The 19090-nt window shown below is 33.0% G+C and overlaps 2 protein-coding genes across 5 annotated transcripts; one reads left to right on the forward strand and one right to left on the reverse strand.

The window, feature by feature from the left end:
* Positions 1-5188: 5188 nt before the first annotated feature.
* LOC110825271 (DUF4378 domain protein) lies at positions 5189-7926 on the reverse strand. The gene is made up of 3 exons (XM_022055720.2): positions 7057-7926; positions 6185-6305; positions 5189-6095 (listed from the first exon to the last, which is right to left on the reverse strand). The coding sequence occupies exons 1-3, from the start codon at positions 7774-7776 to the stop codon at positions 5578-5580; spliced, it is 1359 nt and encodes a 452-aa protein (XP_021911412.1). The 5' UTR covers positions 7777-7926; the 3' UTR covers positions 5189-5577.
* Positions 7927-9188: 1262 nt separating this feature from the next.
* LOC110814130 (flap endonuclease GEN-like 1) lies at positions 9189-14534 on the forward strand. Of its 4 annotated transcripts, none has more exons than XM_088220007.1 (8): positions 9189-9560; positions 9835-10008; positions 10699-10869; positions 11672-11853; positions 11968-12211; positions 12311-12446; positions 12992-13467; positions 14129-14534. In XM_088220007.1, exons 1-8 carry the CDS (start codon positions 9366-9368, stop codon positions 14390-14392), a joined length of 1842 nt encoding a protein of 613 aa, XP_088076133.1. In that variant the 5' UTR covers positions 9189-9365; the 3' UTR covers positions 14393-14534. The 4 variants fall into 4 exon arrangements, with proteins under 4 accessions (XP_088076133.1, XP_088076131.1, XP_088076132.1 ...); XM_088220005.1 differs by having other exon boundaries at positions 9190-9560; positions 9835-10011; XM_088220006.1 differs by having other exon boundaries at positions 9190-9560; positions 9835-10011; positions 14132-14534.
* The last annotated feature ends 4556 nt before the right edge of the window (positions 14535-19090 follow it).

Raw genomic sequence — 19090 nt, forward strand, 5'->3', positions numbered from 1 at the left:
ATATCTGGCATTGTGTGTGTCAAATAAGTTAATCTCCCAACTAGTCATTGATACCGACCAATGTTTGTTAAAACCTGATCTGGAAAAATTCCAAGCTTGTGATTCATTTCCATGGGCATGTCTACTGGCTTACAAGCAAGCATTCCAATCTCAGTCAAAAGATTTAGCATATATTTTCGTTGTGAAAGGAAAATCCTGTGTTTCGATCTGACTATTTCAATATCTAAGAAGTATTTAAGCCATCTCAGATCCTTCATTTCAAATTCAGCAGCCAAATATTCTTATAATAACTTCATTTCACAAGAATTATCTCATGTTAAGACCATATTATCAATGTACATAATTAAAGTCATTACCTTCCCTTTTTTATGCTTTATAAACAAAATATGATTTAAATTACTTTAGTTATAACCAAAAACTTTCATTGCTACTGAAAACCTTCCAAATCATGCTCTTGGTAACTGCTTAAGCCCATACAACCACTTCTTTAATTTACAAACTTTATTTTTGCTTAAAGAATTTTATATAAATCATGGTGGCAGTTCTATATAAACTTCTTCTTCTAAGTTTTTATTAAGGAATGCATTCTTAACATCAAATTATTGTAAGGACTAGTCTCGATTTACTGTTATAGACAAGAGAATGCAAATTGTATTCAGTTTAGCTACTGATGCAAACATCGCTTTGTAATCCACCCCATATTCTGTGTATACCTCTTTGCAACTAGTCTCGTCTTATAGCGATCGATACTTCCATTTGCTTTAAGTTTCACTGTATACACCCATCTATACCCAATAATCTTTTTTCCGTTGGGTAATGGAATTAGTTCCCATGTGAAATTTTTCTGCAAAGAATCCATTTCCTCATTCATTGCATTTTTCCACTTTGGATCCTTCAATGCATCCTGCACACTACTAGGAATAGAAACTTCGGATAATTATATGACTCAGACAACTTATGAGTAGAGATATAATTATTAATAGGATATTTAACTTTGGCTTTAGGATTAGGTTCATATTGCTTATTTGGAACACCTTTAGTAGACCATTGTGGATATCTAAGAGTCATAAATTCAGAAGAAATATTTGTTTCATTAGATGTAGGATTTAGAATTACCTGGGGTGAAGTATTCTGGACATTCTGAGTTAATTATTCGGTTAATGGTGTTATCAAAGGTAAATTTGCAACTATTGGTAATTCTGACATATTTTTTTTAAAAAACCATCAGTTCGTTATCATTTTCTGCCAAATTTTCTTGACTACTTCTCCCAACATGTTCATGAATCTTTTCCACCTCAAGGAAAACATCTTCATCTCCTTTACTGTTATTTTTTTGTAACACATTTGTTTCTTCAAATATTTTCCCTTGAAGAGAAGGTGCATGAACTCCCCCTGAGTAATAAAGTTCTACCTCGCAAAAAGATACATATAAGGTCATATATAATTTCTGAGTTTGAGAGTCATAACACCGATATCTTTTTTGAAAATTAGAATAACCAACAAAAATACATCTTTTTGCACACAGATCAAGTTTATTTTGAAGATTCTAAAAAATGTGAACATAAACAGTACATCTAAAAACTCTTGGTTCAAGATTTGGAGCATGTGGAATAGAGAAAAACAATTCCATCTTTTGTAATAGTGTTTGAAAATTTAATACTTTAAAAGTTGTCCGATTGATTAAATAAGTAGCAGATTTTATAGCTTCAACCCAATAGAAATGAGACATGTTCATACCAAAAAGTGATGCACGAACTACCTCAATTATCTGCCTATTTTTTCTCTCCGCCAACCCATTATGTTACGGAGTATATATGCAAGAGGTATGATGTCGAATACCTTTTTGGCTCAGAAAATTTTTAAACTTTACATTAACAAGCTCTTTTGCGATTGTTCGATTGCCAAACACGAATCTAACGTTGATATTGAGGTCCCACCAATCTATGAAATGTTTGAAAAACTATGAAAACATCATTTTTTCTCTGAAACAAGGACATCCAAGTTATTCTAGTACATTCATCAATTAATGTAACAAAATATAAAACTTTAGACAGAGAATGAACCTTTGCAAGGCCCCAAATATCAGAGTGTATGACAACAAAAAGTTCAGAATATTTATTCATACTAGGTAAGTAAGAAATACGATGACTTTTAACCAGTTCACAAATATGACAATGAAAATCAGAAACATTCAAGTTCAAAAATAAATGTGATTGTAATTTTTGAAGATATCTAAAAGAAAGATGCATCAATCTTCTATGTCATAAAACCATATAGTTATTCGAGCTTTCTCTTCACTACTAGTTTGCTATGCATGACTAACTTTTTATTTTCCATTTTCTGCCAATTCTAAGTAGTAGAGTTTGCCTCATTCAACACTATAATCAAGAATCTTTCAGGTCAGAATATCATGAAATACACAAAAAGAAAGTTAAAAAGTTACTGTGCAATCAAGGAATAAGGTAATTTGGCTCAAAGATAAAAGTTTATATTTAAGAAATGAGACAATGAGAACTATATGCAAAGTGAGTGTATTAAACAAAATAGCAGATCCTTCTCCAGTAATTGGAGTTGTACTCCCATTAGCTATAGATATAACGGATTGAGAAGATGCGCTAATGGATTGTAACTGGCCAGTGTCTCTAGTCATATGATTAGATGCATCTGTATCAATAATCCAAGTTGTATTCTTAAAAGTTACAGAAAAAATATTTGCTTGATTGATAATACTTGGGTGAACAACATTTGTTATAGGCTACAAATTATCTTCCATATTACATTCAACTTCCTTAGACGATGTCATCATAGCTTTTCCTATAATTTTTTTTTTCCGTGGTTTCTTTGAGAAATTCCACCATTCAAGATAACTAACAATTTCATAACATTATTGTTTTGAATGACCTGTTTCACTATAATAACTGCATATAAAATTAGACTTTCTAACAAATTGATTATTTAGAGTTTGTAAATAATTCAGGGATGATTATTCTTCTTTATTCATAGGCAATATATAGATACAATTACATCACCAAAAAAAAAATAGAAATTATTACACAAAAAATCAGCTAATCAAGTTCCTATAATTGTGATACTAATATAATAATTTATAACATAAATTTATAGCACTAATATAATAATTTAGCAATTAATATAATAATTTATAGCACTAATTTAGTAATATACCACTCATGTCAATAAGTATATTGATTTTTTTAAAGCTAACAGCTTCTTAATATAGTTTGATATATGATATTTTAACAAAATAATATGCATATAATCTATAACTTTTTTGTTAATGGTATTTGAATAAAAGTGAAGGAAAAAAAATCATGTGAACAAATTCAGTTATTGAGAAATCATTCGTTAGAAAATGAAAAATAGTTAGAGAAAGAAAAAGAAAATCATTCAAGAGTTTCAATCATATTATTATTAAGCGATAAGACCAAGTTGATACATAAATTTATTATTAGTAAATCTATTTCTAATAATTTATATTCATGGATATGGATTTTTGTAATCTTGGAGAGAGAGAGAGGATGAGAGAAAAAAAAAGAGAATAAATAAAAAATAAGTAAAAATATTTTCAAAATAAATATTACATAAGTTTAGTTTGAAATTTTTAATAGTACTATACAAATTAATATAGTCACTTAAATTTAATTCAATAAAATTTATTTGAGTTTTCTGTATATGTATGTATATAAAAAATTTTGAACTATATAAGACAACATAATTTTTATTTTAAAAGTAAAAGGTGAAGCTAGTCTCGTAATATTACCTCTATATATCAGTAATTAAGTAATGGTAAATTTTTATATAAAATTATTAAAATAGCCTTATCAATAGCACGTTGAGTATTATCAAATACAAAAAGAAAAGTAAACAAAATCTTATATACTAAATGTAAAAAATCAATCAATCAAGTTATCATTTAATTAATTTTAAATCACAATGGTACTTAGTAAAATAGAAGTAAGAAATCACCGACTCCCCATAATCTCAGCCGATAGATTTGCTAAAAGGTGCAGTAAGAGACTCCCCAAGAGAATCTAATAATATTTAATAAAACTAATTACATTCAATTACTTTTGCTATATTTATTGTTTAAATCTAACTTGTTTTAATATTACGACATTCTAAACAGATTGAGAAATTTTTTTTAAATTCAATTATGATATATTTTTTTTTTAAAAAAAAATTTGTGATAAATATTGGAGGAGAAGATACTCGTATTGTAGAATACAATCTAAATAAATATGTATATAAATTATTATTATTTTGTTAACAACACTTGAATAAAACTAAAAAAATAAAAAATAAAACATGGGCATTAGATTCAATTATTGAGAGATTGATTATTACATTCAGAAAACAAAAATAGTTTGAGAAAGAAAAAGTCATTTAAGAGCTTTTATCAAATGATAAACAATATTACCAAATATATACATCAGTCAATGGCAAAAATTTATTTCCAAAATGATGAGATATTTTCTAATAATAATTATCTCTAAATCTCAATAATTAAATACAATTAAGATATTCTTATATAAAATTATTAAAATTTTATTATCCTAAATGTATATTAATACCTCAATTCAAGATTATAAAATACATAAAATGATGCAAAAGCAAAGAAGAAAAGATAACATGTTGAACATTAAAACACAATGAACTGTTATAATTTTCTATTAAACAAAGAAATAGTAAGACATGGACCATTACATACACCATTGCTCTTACCATTAAGCCCAAGAATGCAAAAAAAAAAAAAAAAAAAAGACAGCCCAAGTTTTGAGGGACTTGGTGGGTGTATTAACAATCTGATCTTCGTAGAAATGAAATTTCATATCAATATACTTACTTCTTCTATTATAACATGATTTTAGATAGCTTTGTTTCCTCAAGTATTCTCATAATAAATTATGGTTGCTCAAAATGAACCTCTTTAAAAGTCTTTCTTTAAAGTAAATAACTTGACAAACACAAACTATTGTAGTTACAAAATTTATCTTAGTTGTTAATGGTAATAATTACTTAAGCCTTTGAAGACCAAGAAATTGAAATAATAATGATAATGAAAGCTAATAAGCACTAATCCAATTTTGAGACATTTATATACTATTTAATAAAATAAAAATTGCCCCATAAATGTGCACACTCACTTTTTTCACTCATTTTCTTTACAAAATTTGGGAAATGGTAATTCTTAATCAGAAAAGGAAAAAGAAAAAGACTTGGGCATGGTAAAGAGACTCTGCCTAAACGTACAGCATGAGCTACGTCTCTCATTATTTCTCCTCCTACTCATCTTTACATGTCAAAAAACTTAAATTATTTCTTCCAAAAAAAGCTGCACCTAAAACCCAATTTTAACTCTTTCCTGATTTCTCTGCTTCACTCTTTGATTCCGGGGGTAAAAACATCTTTACCCTACCCTACTCATCATATCGAATTGGACGTAATTCACTATGCATTTGAACAAGACCAATGGAATGCGGTGGCTTGATTCAAAGCATGTCCTGGTTGAAGTCCAAGTAAAATTTTTTACTCGAATATGAAATGATCCTTGGAATTTGTTCAGCAACGAGGATGAGAGCAGACATCGGATAACACCTCGTCTACTAAAATATCAAGCAAATCACTTTCAATTTCCAAGGCTAACTCTTCCTGCTCTTCCTCTAATTTTTCCCATTTTCCTCTTTTCTCCATTTCTCTTACACAGCCCTCTCTATTCACCTCCATTCCCCCTCCAATGGCAGACCTATTCTCCTCCTTCATCCAAGCTTTCGCTCTCTTAATCATCTCGTTCTCACGCTTTTCGTCAATTGACTGTCTGCTCATGTTTTCGGTCAATTCTTCTGTAAAGAAATCCAATAGAAGCTGCTCTACATGGCTCTTGCAGCTCCAAATTGAACACATTACTTTCACATTACTCAACAGCTCCATTGCCCTTTCTTCAACATCATACCCTTCTTTTTCTTCTTTGAAACTGCTGCTATCATCTGTTGATGACATCCATTCGTCTAAATTCAGAGGATTGACTTTGGCTAAAATCTCGAAACGATGCAGTTTTTGCATCAACTTTTTCTTTGTTTCTGTCAATAAGCACTACAGATTGGTATCATTCTCTCAATAGAAACTAAAGAAATTGACTCTACGTGGAACTGTAAACAATGGAACATACTCTGCGTATTAGCCAGGCTTTGATCAAATGAAGAGACCGATCCTCCATCGTATTCTTCAAATCGAAAATCAAGAGTAGAAACTGGGCTCTGGTAATCTTTTTCATCACATCCTGACTCCTCCTGTTCATCATTATTCCATTAATCCAAATTATTATCATTGCAAAATGTTTGAGATTACAAAAAGAAATTTACTTCATTAGAAAAATCAGTTCAATTTGAGAACTTAACACAAGACATTTAAAAAACTTTAAAACGTGACTTGAGATGAACAATGTTTTTAATGAATAGTTTTTAATGATTTTTCGTGATTAATTCGTATAATAATTGATATTTCAAATCTAATTAATTAATTATCTTTAGCGAAAACATAATCATAAACAATTAGCAGTCTATGAAAAAGGTGCTTTCAAGAACAAGTTCAACTTTAAATCATAATTTAAAGATTTAATTCCAGCTCAAGCAAAGGCAGTTACTATACTAGTCTATTATATTATTTTCTACCAACTTTTTGTTTAATTATTTTAAACTTGAAAATTAATAATAATATATAAACCCAAGATAGAGTTTTTGAATATTTTATATGTAAGATAACATTTATAGGTAGCTTCTCTTTTGTCTGATCAGATAAAAACTGTGCTAACTGGGTTTCAAATGAAACAGCTGTACCTATATATATATATATATATATAAACTACCTGCACATGGTAAACCCAGTTACCGTACAGTCAAGACAAATGAGAAAGTCAACCAAATCTCACTATGAGTGAGACACATTCGCCGTCCGATATCATAAACTATCCAAATCAGGACCCTCACCAGCCGACACACAATAAGACAAACAATAAACGCGACGCACTAAATAATTGCTTACCTTGGGCCCCACTTCAGTCTTATTGGATACTCCTGTCGTCGACTCCACGGAATCCTTTCCCTTGCCGACACCCGGTAAAAAGTTTTTACCAACCTCGCCCACCTTGTCACCTTGGTCGTCCGAGTTACGGCCCCACGGTGGTAAAACTTCTGAGGTAAAATCACTATCGCACCAGCTCGAGCTGTTGCTAGTGCTGCTGCTGCTGCTGGTAGTGGTGGACCCCGTGGTGGTGGTGGTGGTGGTGCCATGATGAGGAGAGCATGCGGAATCCAACGGTGGAGATTTCTCCTCGTCGATCAAGTCTCGGAACGATCTCCACCGTATGATATCTTTGACTCTGATGGTGACTTTGACTTCGGATTCTTTCTTTTCGCTTTTGGTGGAGAACGAGTTCTTGTTGGAGGAAAGTCTCCGTGAAAGGCTTCGGGGTAAAATTGAAGGGGACTTAACGGTGGCGAAGTGGAGGCTTTTGACGGCCTTAATGACGGCTCGAAATGCATTTGATCGGGTCCTCCTTTGTGGGTTTTTTGCAACAGAGAGAGAGAATTCGATCGGAGTAAGAGTGGGATTCTCAGCGGGTCCGCGAGGAAACGATTTGAACCCACTTGAGGAACACGAACTGAAATCTTCTGAGAGAAAATCTTTGAGCATGGTAGGTCTGCGTTCGATGGGAAACTGCTTTCTTTGTTTAGGGTATGTGAGGTCTGAAGAGGAAGCCATGGATGAAAGTGCTGATTTTGGAAAAAAGAGGAAGGAGGAGAAGAAGAGATGGAAGTGGGGAGTGAATAGTGAGAGCGGGAGAAGAAGCTATATAAAAGAGAAAGACGTAGAAGGAGAAGAAAGAAGAAAGAGAGAGGTAGCTTCTGGGTGGAGATCTCCAGAAGAGTAAGAAGGTGAATAAGGTGGTGATTCAGTGAGGAAGAGGAGGCAATTGCTGTGCTCATAGTTTTTTTTTTTTTTAAGAAAAAAAATGTGAAGAAGAGGACAAGAAAGGTAGAAGCTTGGATGGTTCTAATTATAAATTTAAATAAAGTTTAAGGAAGGTGATTTAGAGTGGGCGTAGGAGAGTGTGTGGGTTTGACTACTAATTATAAAATAATGAAAGAAGTCTTCTTTAACTGTCAAATCTTGGGTGCATATGATCCTGCAGTTTAACGATCGTATCATCTGCAACTTGAAAGTTTATTATTATTATTATTTTGCTCTTAAACAAAGATACATACATATATTTACTTACAACAGCCAAGAAAAAAATAATAGCAGATAATCAATTTTTTTTAAGTACATTATGTTATATATAAAGACTAATTATATATTATAAATTCAGCAAAATTCAGATATTAACTTATTAATATATTAATAAATTTAACGTAATTAAATTGATTTAAATTTTAACAATTTTATTATATTTTTTAGTAAAAAAATTATTATGTAACACCTAACTTAGCTTTTTTCAAATAAAAAATATGTATGGAGAATAATAACCTTCAACTATAAATATAAATTAAGATATCTGCTACAACTACTTTTCCTTTTAATGGCTAAGAAATTTCAAATTGGTTTTTGTATACTAAAATTAAATCTCATTAGGAACCAATCTAAGACAAATCACTCGTATCGGAAAACAAAATTTACCAGCAAAATTAATATATGCTTCTCAATATTTAATTATTTTTATAATACGGTAAATTGATTAATTAAGTATCACGTGCTCTACATACATACATATATATATATATATATATATAAATATAAGAGACAAATGAAGTTGATATATTATAATTGCGTACAAGTGTTGGGTTTGATAAGTTGAAATAGACAAAATATAATAAAAAGGGTGTAGATATGGAAAATCTTAAGATCCTTTTCAAATTTTCTTTTTCCATCTGGTCTGGTACTTTTCTCTGTGTGGGGTGCCCTTCTTTTTTGTTTACCAACTTGTTATTTACCAAAAATCCAAAATTCACCAAACACTCTCCCTAATTTTATTTTTTTATTTCAAAATACATTATATCTATTGATTAACTCTCATTTACTCCTTGGGCTGAAAATAGTGGGCTTTTTGGATGAAACCCACTCGGCCCATGGGCTTCTAGAAACTTGGGCTACAACGGTCATAAAAAAGAAAAAACAGAAAGAGAAATACCGATCGTTACCAAATTTGTCTCCGTTGCTTTTCTTGGCTCGTCTGTCTTCTCTGAAGCTCTTCTGTTGCTTGATCAAATTCTCGAACGCTCTTGACAAACCCTGATTTTCATGTCATCATCTTCTTCATCTTACGGATTGGTTTTTTTAAATACTGGAAAGTAATGGGAGTGGGAGGAAAGTTCTGGGACATGTTGAAGCCCTATGCTCGACACGAAGGATTCGATTACTTGAGAGAGAAACGAGTTGCCGTTGATCTCTCCTTCTGGATTGTTCAGCAAGAAACTGCTATCAAGGCCTATGCACGTAACCCACATCTTAGACTCACATTCTTCCGTACCATCAATCTGTTTTCCAAGGTATGCACTTTTCTTTTCCAAGTGCGTCTACTTTTGCTTCTATTTGGCTACGCAGAAAAGTAAATAGTAGTTATCTGGGTTGATTTTATATGGGTAATTTTGATCGGGAGAAATGGGTTCGTGAATTTTGTTGTGGAGTAGTTTTCTACTCTGTTCGATATGGCTTGATTTTTTCACTTTGTGTTTCAAGAAGTGGTGATGGGTTTAGCTTTCGGCCTCTTTAGTTATCTGTTGCGTGAATTTGAGTATAATGTAGCTGTCGATTATATTGCAGTTTGGAGCATTTCCGGTGTTTGTGGTTGATGGAACTCCCTCGCCTCTGAAATCTCAGGCAAGGATTGCACGCTTTTTCCGGTCTTCAGGCGTGGATATATCCTCTTTGACGGTTGCCGAGGAGGGTGTCTCCGTTGAGAGAAACCGGGCTTTTTTGAAATGTGTTCAAGAATGTGTGGTGAATTTATTCTAATCCCTATTACTTCTATGAATTTGCTACTCTGCTTTGAATCTTCCCCCTCCCCCCCCCCCCCCCCCCCCCCGGGTTATATTTATGTTCGTTTTATCTTTATTCTGCTGTATGAGGACCAATTGTTTGATGGAAACTGAGTTCATTTAGTCAGAGCACTTGGAGTTGTCTACAAACTCAAATTTTCTCCTTTCAAAAGGAATTCGTATAATTTTTATGGGTTTCTAAATGATTATCAAATAAATTTTGTTTGCTTCAAGCGTAGCCTTACTTATAGTTAGATGGTCATTAAACCATGGTGCTTCAGAACAAGTAGATCCTTCTTTTGTCCTTGTGCACAAATTTGTATATACCTGTGTTGCTTCGTGTGAAGGCAGTGTGATCCACCTTGCATAATTTGCCTGCAGTTAATCCTGTTTTGTCCATGCAAAATAATTCTTATCCTGTTTTTCTTGTTTTTGGCATGCTCAAGAAAATATTTTCTTTTTCATCTTCACCTTTTTTAAGTCCTTATTCAGTTAGTGACTATTAAGAGTTTAGGAGTCCATGCGAAATAATTCTTATCCTGTTTTTTTAGTCTTTTTAATCTCAGAAAGGAATACTTTCATTTGCTTTTTATTTTTCCCATTTTTTTTGAAGTCCTTATTTTTTTAGTGACTATTAACGGTTTTGTAGGAACTACTTGAACTACTTGGGATGCCTGTCCTGAAAGCAAAAGGGGAGGCTGAAGCGCTGTGTGCACAGTTAAATAACGATGGTCTTGTTGATGCTTGCATTACATCTGATAGTGATGCATTCCTATTTGGAGCGAAATGTGTGATAAAATCCATCCGTCCTAATTCAAAAGTAAGGCGTAATCTGTTACTTATTTATGTAAACTTGAATTTTTGCTTTGATGTAGACATTTGTGCAAATTGCTGCATTTTCTTCCATGAATATGAACATGAAAATTAATACAGCATTGGCCAAAACTGAGATGATTTCTTTGCTATTAGTCAGCATTATTAGGCATTCATACATGATTATTGTTATGAATATCGATGTTATGCTGTTATTCTTGCTAACGCAGATGAGAAGATGTTAAAATGGGAGAATTATAGTGATTTAAGAAATATTTTTCAATTATTATGATATCTCAGTAGTTTTAAATTATTTGTATTATTTAGGAATACTAGTTAGATTTAGAAACTTATTATTTTATCTTCTTTAGTTTTACATTTTCGTTATCGGTTGCAATTAGTGCTATATAAAGGCCTTTACCTACCTAGAGAATAGGACCCAAATAAATTGAGAATTATTTGCTAGGCTTGTAATCTTTTTTTCTCTCTACCCTATGTTGAATGCTGACTACCTGCTATTCCCCTTTCTTCTTATTTGTTCAGCTTGTTCCTCATCTCCTCTCTATGTTCTATCTTATGTTAAATGTTCGAAATTTTGAGACCAAATTGTTATTAAGGTGAATGTGGCAATTATTGTTGTTTTTTGACTAATTGTTTTTTTCCATTATTTGAATCATCCTTCTCTTGCAGTTTTCATTATAAATCCATTGGTCGTTTGTTATGCACTCTTGTGAATGGTATTCAAAACCCCATTGATTGTTATAGTTGGCTCTTTACATTTGGCAAGTGTGAGAATCTCATGTACACAGGAACCATTTGAATGCTACCATATGCGAGATATTGAAGTTGGTCTTGGGCTGAAGAGGAAACATCTGATAGCCATCTCACTTTTGGTTGGAAATGATCATGACCTACATGGGGTGCAAGGAATTGGGCTTGATACAGCTCTTCAGTTTGTCCAAAAGTTTAGCGAAGAGGAGGTATTGGATAGGTGTGCCTCTAAGCTGGATTTAGATGTCTTTTTTTTTTTTGTTTAATAGTTTTTAATATGGATTTTGGGTGAATATAGTTACAACTTCTCTTAAAAAAGAAAAATTCTTGGCAGATTATGTGAAATAGGCCAGGGCATTACACCCGTAGGCCAGGGCCTACTAAAGTCTTTAAATGATGTCGAGCACAGTTCAGAAGAGAGCTTGCAAAACGCAAGATCTTCTCATTGTTCCTTTTGTGGGCATCCTGGCAACAAGAGAGCACATTTCAAGTTTTCTTGTGAATATTGTGGTCCTGATATTAATGGTTGTATAGAAAAATCTGCAGGGTTTAAATGTACATGCGTCCCCTGTGAAAAGGTAACTTTCTTTTTTTTTTATTTTGGGTTTATAATATGTTGATTTTGGGTTTTCTGCTTTTTCACTCCAAATAACTACAATTATCTATTTTAATGGCAGTCTCTAGAAGAAAAGGAGCAAAAGAAACACGGAAACTGGTGGACTAAAGTTTGTAACAAGATTACTGCAGAACCAAAATTTCCTAATAACCAAATTATTGAGCTCTATTTGTGTGACAATAATGGAAACAATGCTGGTATGATGGTTCAGTTTCTTAAGTGCCATCGATCTTAATAGGTTGATTTGATCTTTTCAGTAGATTTTTATGCTAGCTAGGTGTTTGCAGTGTGTTTAATTGAACATCTTATGATCAAGCCAATTGGTTTTAGTTTTTTCTTTCTACATATTCTCTGGTTAGTGGTTCCTGCTTCCTTTTTTCATTTTCCTTTTGGAATTAATCTACTATTTATTATTTTTTTTTTTGGGAGAAATATGCATTCATATGGGTTGTTTTTCTAGGATTTCTACGCAGGCATTTTTTTGGGTTCATTTAAGTTTCTGGTTATTTCTCTGTATGATAATAAATATTTGTTTTAGACACAGTAAAAGATGGCTGCTGTATATGATGGAAAAACGCATAATTTTTGGTGGTTTATTTGTATCATTTAAATATTTTTGTTTAGATGGAGCAACTGCTGCCCATTCTGTATTGTGGGCTACCATGGGAAGCTCATCAGTTTATGGTTATTTCTTTGTATGACGCAGATATTTATTTATTATTCTACTTATTTACATTTGCAGCAACTGATGGCAATTCTATATCTTGGGGAAGCCCAAAAACTGAAATGCTGGTTGATTTCTTGGCTTATCACCAGCTCTGGGAGTCATCTTATACTCGTCAGAGAATGCTTCCAATGTTGTCCACTATATATTTAAGAGAAATGGCTAGAAATCCAGTGAACACCTTCTTATATGGGCAATATGATTTTCATTCTATTCACCGCATAAAGATTCGGTATGGGCATCGACTTTTTGTGGTCAAATGGCAGAAAGCTGCACTCGTGTCAAGTAGTGTCGTCAACACATTACCGGTTGAAGAATGTGCTAAGGAGCAAGGAGACGTTATAGAAGTTGATGAGCCTGTTGATCTGTTGGATGAGTCAAGTGACCTACAGATTTTTCTTGTTGATGGATGCTGGTTTTTGTTGACAGACGAAAACATGGAGCTTGTTCGATCTGCTTTTCCAGATGAAGTTGACAAGTTCTACCAGAAGAAAGTATGATTTGTTTTCTGCTCTACTTTTACGAATCTTTTGCTATTTTTTTTTCTCTCTGACCAGTTTTACCTTGTTTATATTTCGGATTGAATCTCAAATATTGTAGATAGAATTAAGTGTTGAACTCAAAAAATCTACCTTTTTCCTCTCCAAAAAACATTTGAATTTTATAAAGTTGTTTTGGTTATTTTTCCAACAAGGCTCTTCTACTAGACTTCTGACCTTAGGTAGTTATTGAATCTCGTGTCATTTATCTTGTCATGAAGAATGAAAGGGGCTGCTGTGGTTTTCGATTAAGAGCTGGTGTGTGGTTAACTGAAAATAGTTGATATGTTATGGATATAATTGACTGAGGCAAAGAAGGTAGCATTTGCATCGTGTTTGTGGAGTAACAGTAGCCGCTATTCAAACATATGGCAGAAACTCTTCGAGTTGGATAGGTTAAGGTGATATCTGGTGAAATAATAAGGGAGAAAATGCTAGTTTTGGTTATCATATAGAGTGGGGGGGGACTTGGGTTTTGCCTTTGGTGCTTTACTAGTTCATTACTTCATCAACTTGTTATACTCATTATTGATTATGTCTTATGAAAAGGATATACAGAAATAGAATACCCTTGAAAAAGTTGCATGATTATTTCTGTGTCCTTGAAATTTGGCAGCAGGAACTGGAAGAATCAAAAAGAAGAAAGAATCCAATCTTGAGTTCTGAAGGGTCTGGCAAAAACTCAGAATTGCCAAATTCGAAAGGTGTCCAACTGAACATTACTGAATTTTACCGCTCAACAAAAGTACAAGTTCAGACAAAATTAGGAGAAGATACAAGCAAGAATGCCGATTCTGGTGGCAGGACATCGGATGAGAAGAGGAAGACATCAAGCTCCAACTTCTCCAAGTCCACAAGACGTCGCCTTTTGTTGGAATAGCAGGTGGGAGACTGATTTCGGACAGCTTAGGGAAAATGCTACTTACGATGTAAAGATATGTTTTGTAAATGGGATTTGGTAATTGGTTAGAAATTTTGATCTGGGAAGATGCTAGTTGAATGAAATTGGTAATTGACAGAAACATGAGCCAGTTGGAATGAGTATATTTTATGATGGCTAGCTTGTAATTTAGGGTTTGTCTCTAGCTTATCCTCAGAGAATCATGCCTACATATGTAACTTGCAAAGATACTTTAGATTCACAAAGAGTACGAAACAAAAACATAGTAGTGAATATATACTGTAACCTAAAGTCCTTGGAGAAGGAGAAATGATTCTTTAAAAAAAATAAATTGAAATTTTAACACAGTGTTTGTAACTTTTATAAATAGTAAGGTAAATGATAGAGGAAGGAAAAATTCTCTCAACAATTGTTCAAATTAGATTTTATTCTGAGATTAAATGTTAAATTGGACTTTATATTATTTTCAAATATTTAAAATTTTTTATTTTTTTTTTATATTTTTATTTTAAAAAATTATGTACTAATTTATATTCGTTTGTTAATAAAATTAATAAAAATTTGTCATGTGACATCAAATCAGATATATAATTATTTTTAAATAAGCAAATTTTAACCTCAAATGTAATGCAAAAAAAATTTTTTAATTATTTTTTAATATAACAAAAAAAAATAAAAGATGAAAAATTTACAATTTAAAAAATAAATTCTTCTGCGTCTATAAGAGGAACCAAGATGACCATCTCCAGCACTCCAAAGTCTAGTTAATAAATTATTTTTTTAGTTTTTAATTTTTGTGATATTAAAAATATTTAAAAATTAAAATATCTTTTACAAACATGAAAATTTATTTACTTATAAATAATTATATTTGATTTATTGTTGTATAGTAAATCTACAAACGGTATTACTTGCATTAGAAGTGACTCCCTAGTCCGCAAGGACATAGCCTTCGACCTCTCCTGCTCGAGCTGCAGCTTCTCACAGACCTTTGATAACTTCCAAGGCCAGCTCTGACTCGTTGGTGCACAAGGAGCCTAAATCCGCAACTATGCGTAACCGGTTCAAAATGCAAGGTGATCGCAAGGTTATGCCGATGGCGGGGTTTGCAGCCAAAGGTTGGCTGTTATAAAGACAAAGTTAGAAATTTATAAATCAAATACATAAGTCAAATAATTGAAAACAAGTTTTAGAGCTTAAACTATTTTAAACTTAAAAAATTTGTCAGGCCTAAAAATTACACAAACGAGTGAAATAAAAAGAAAAAGCAAGTAACAAGTATGTTTATAATAACAAATATATTTATAATAATAAAAAATTAAATATATATGCAATATTTGGACTTAAAATTTGGTTCGAGATTAATTTTAAAATTAAAAAAATATATATAAATATAATTTTTAAATTTATAAATTTTTATTTAATGTCAAATTAGAAAAAAAACAGATGGAAAATGAAACCAAAAACAATTATGGAAAAAATGGATGAAAATTTGAGTTCAGAATGTATTTTTGAAAGAAAAATCAGAAACTGATGGTCAAATCACAATTAAAAAAACTGTCACGTAGGATTACCAGTCAGCAGTCCCGATGAAACGAAGTGCGCCGTATGACAAGGTATGTTGACTCGGTGCCATGCGGGAGGCCACGCTGGCAATTTGCCTGCTCGTGATCGGACGGTCTGGATGCGTTCCCGCGTGCGTGGGCATTCCGGATATGTTCCCTCCTCAGGCATGATCGGACGATCGCGATTAAACGTAATGAATGACCCAAATTCGTTCCCTCTTTAAACGTGATCGTAAGGTCCAAATCAAATTGCGATAAACAGTCCAGATTCATTTTTTCTTTAATCGCAATCGAACGGTCGAGATCAAACATGATAAACGATCCATATTTAAGGGAGACTGGTATAAATATCTCACTTTACACCGAACCCAAACATTAGCCGCCAGCCCCACCCCTGGAGAAGAAGGACCAAACACTGGAGAAGGGAGCCGACAATCGCCCGCCGCCCTGCTGGAGCCACTTTCGACCGCCAAAGAAGGTAAAAATTCTTCTCTTTATTTAAAATTTGATTTTGAACACCCACATGACCAAATCGAAGAAAAAAGAAGGGTGGATGAGCCAAAAATCACGGGTAAAGCCTAGCAGCGCCGTCGCAGGAAAAATAAAAAATCGCCTCTAATGAGCCTCTTCCCGTTTCCTGTTTTGTGTGATTTTTTCACTATTGTATTCACATTCTGTTTTCTACAGGTTGATCGAAAAAAAAAAACCCAGCCGCGAAGGCAAGCCAGTGGAGCTGCAGCACCAAAAAATTATGCCGCCAAAAAGTTTTTATTTTTTAACTTTTTTGGTCAACCTAAGCCCCTTAACGTGTTTTCTTGCATGGATGGGTATAAAATCAGCCAAAACTAACCAAAACTGATTGAAACTAGTTGAAATTGGTCGAAAACGACCAGTCTGAGGCAAACCGCCGCTGCAGACGGCAGTGCCGTCGCCAGAACACGATGGTGCCGCCGTACTGGAAATTTAAAATTTACCAGAAAAGGTTTTTAACACCGATTTTATATTTTTTAGGGTATTTTTAGGTATGTCAAGTATGTTTTAATCTCCTTAAGAAAATTTAGAAAATTCGGGGACCGCCAGTAGGTGTAGTTGAAAATTTGGTGTTTTGAACACCGATTCGGGTAAAAATCCCTCACCTTATTTCTTGTTATGAAAGTTCGGTGTGTCGAACACCGATTCGGGTAAGAATTTTTCACCTTATTCCCTGTTATAGAATTAAAATCTAATTATAAATAATTCGGTATTTTGTGTAATTTAAAAAAATTTGATAATTAATTACAGGTTACTAATGAAGCCGAAACCGGTTATTTATTACTGTTTGTCCTGTTTTAACTGATTGTTTGATTTTACAGTTTTAAATATATGATAATACACTGGAATTGGTAAGATGATTTAATTGTATTTCCTTGGTAAGATGATTTAATTGTATTTATTACTGTTTATACTGTTTTAACTGATTGTTTAATTTTACAGTTTTAAATGCATGATAATACATTAAATTAGTAAGATGATTTAATTGTATTTTCTTGATGCATGTTTTGTTTGTCTTGTGTGATTTACAGTTAAATTGTGAAACTGAAAATTAAATGTAAACGGAAAATTGCTTGGTTAAGTGAATTAATGAAACAGTTGTCTTATTGGATATCCTGAGAGATGGTAGACGGATCGGGTACATAGGGAACCCTACCGTGAATGTTACCTCATACGACCGGGTATTGAGGGATGGTACCTTTGGCGCTCATATTGGATGAGATATGGGGACGGCTCGATTTACCCTCATACCGGACATGGTAGTGAGGGATGGTACTTTTGGCGCTCATGCCAGACGGAGTATGGGGATGACAGGTTAGTTGACAAGTTGTGTTATGCGTTCACGCGTAGTGGAACATCTCTATGGACTCCTAGGTATACTAGTAAGTAAATAAAAAGGAAAAGTTGTTATTCTGATTAATTGAATATGAGATTATAATCTTATTTGTGTTATTACCTCCATAAGTCGGTTTTGAAAATCTCGTTGCGGTAAGTATACAATAAATAATTTTATTTATGATAAATGAATTTATTTAATTTAAGAGTTCCATTAGTCGTTTTTATGATTTTTACTAACCTTTATTTCTGTATTAGTGATTAGTGTGATATTCTTACTAGGTTAGTGTAGTTCACCCTTTCATTAACCATTTCAGATTAAGAGAAGTAAAATCCAAATTCCAATCAACAAGAGGGTTGTGCATAGTTCACCATCCGAACTCCCTTTAAAGGCTAGTAAAGGTTGTCCTATGATACCTAATTGTTTACTTTTCATTTATTTCTTGATTTTTCACTTGTTTGTTTAGAAGAGTCATTTCCGTATCTCTATTGGGTATTCTAAATTATTATGTAAGCAATATAAACCTTAACTATATTATTTCGCTTATACATTCAATTTATGATTTTATTTTCTTTTAAGTTCTAGGTCGTTACAGTTAGTATCAGAGTCAGGTTCCTCAGAACCATTCCTTACACAAAGACTTAAAAATACTAAATGCGAACTATTGCCCAACCCTTTCTTGTGAAAAATAAGTACAAAGACACGAGAAGATGAGGTCTCTTACTGAACAGGGTAGCCCGAGACGGGTCGTTTCGAGAGGATGTCGATTGGCTCTTCGAGATTTGGGAGACTTATCTTTACCCAGTAGGCCAGGTAAGAGAGGAGGGAATTGTTTGACCCTCCACCACTTTCACAATATGAGCCACCCCTACAAGAGGATCTAACGCCACCTCAATGCAACCCTACTCCTCAGTTGTATCATCCGACACCGTCATAATATAATTCAGAGCCCCACTGTATCATCCGGCACTGTTACAGGACCACCCGGTCCCTCTTCAGCAACATCTAGCCCCTCTTTCATAGGATTTGATTTCACCCATGATGGACTTGATAGAGATTGACACGGGGGACCCTGATGTATTTCTAAGAATGAACTAATTAGCAACTTATCATGCCACCATAGATTGTTTCATAAGAAAATTTGTATTTAAGCCTCATAAGAAAGAGTCATTTACAAGCTAATAAAAGTTTTGAATATTATTCTCTCATAACAAATTTCTTAGTACATAACACTTTAACTCGATT

The sequence above is a fragment of the Carica papaya genome, chromosome 5 (assembly GCF_054855325.1).
Source record: "Carica papaya isolate Zhongbai chromosome 5, ASM5485532v1, whole genome shotgun sequence".
Classification (NCBI taxonomy): Eukaryota; Viridiplantae; Streptophyta; class Magnoliopsida; order Brassicales; family Caricaceae; genus Carica; species Carica papaya.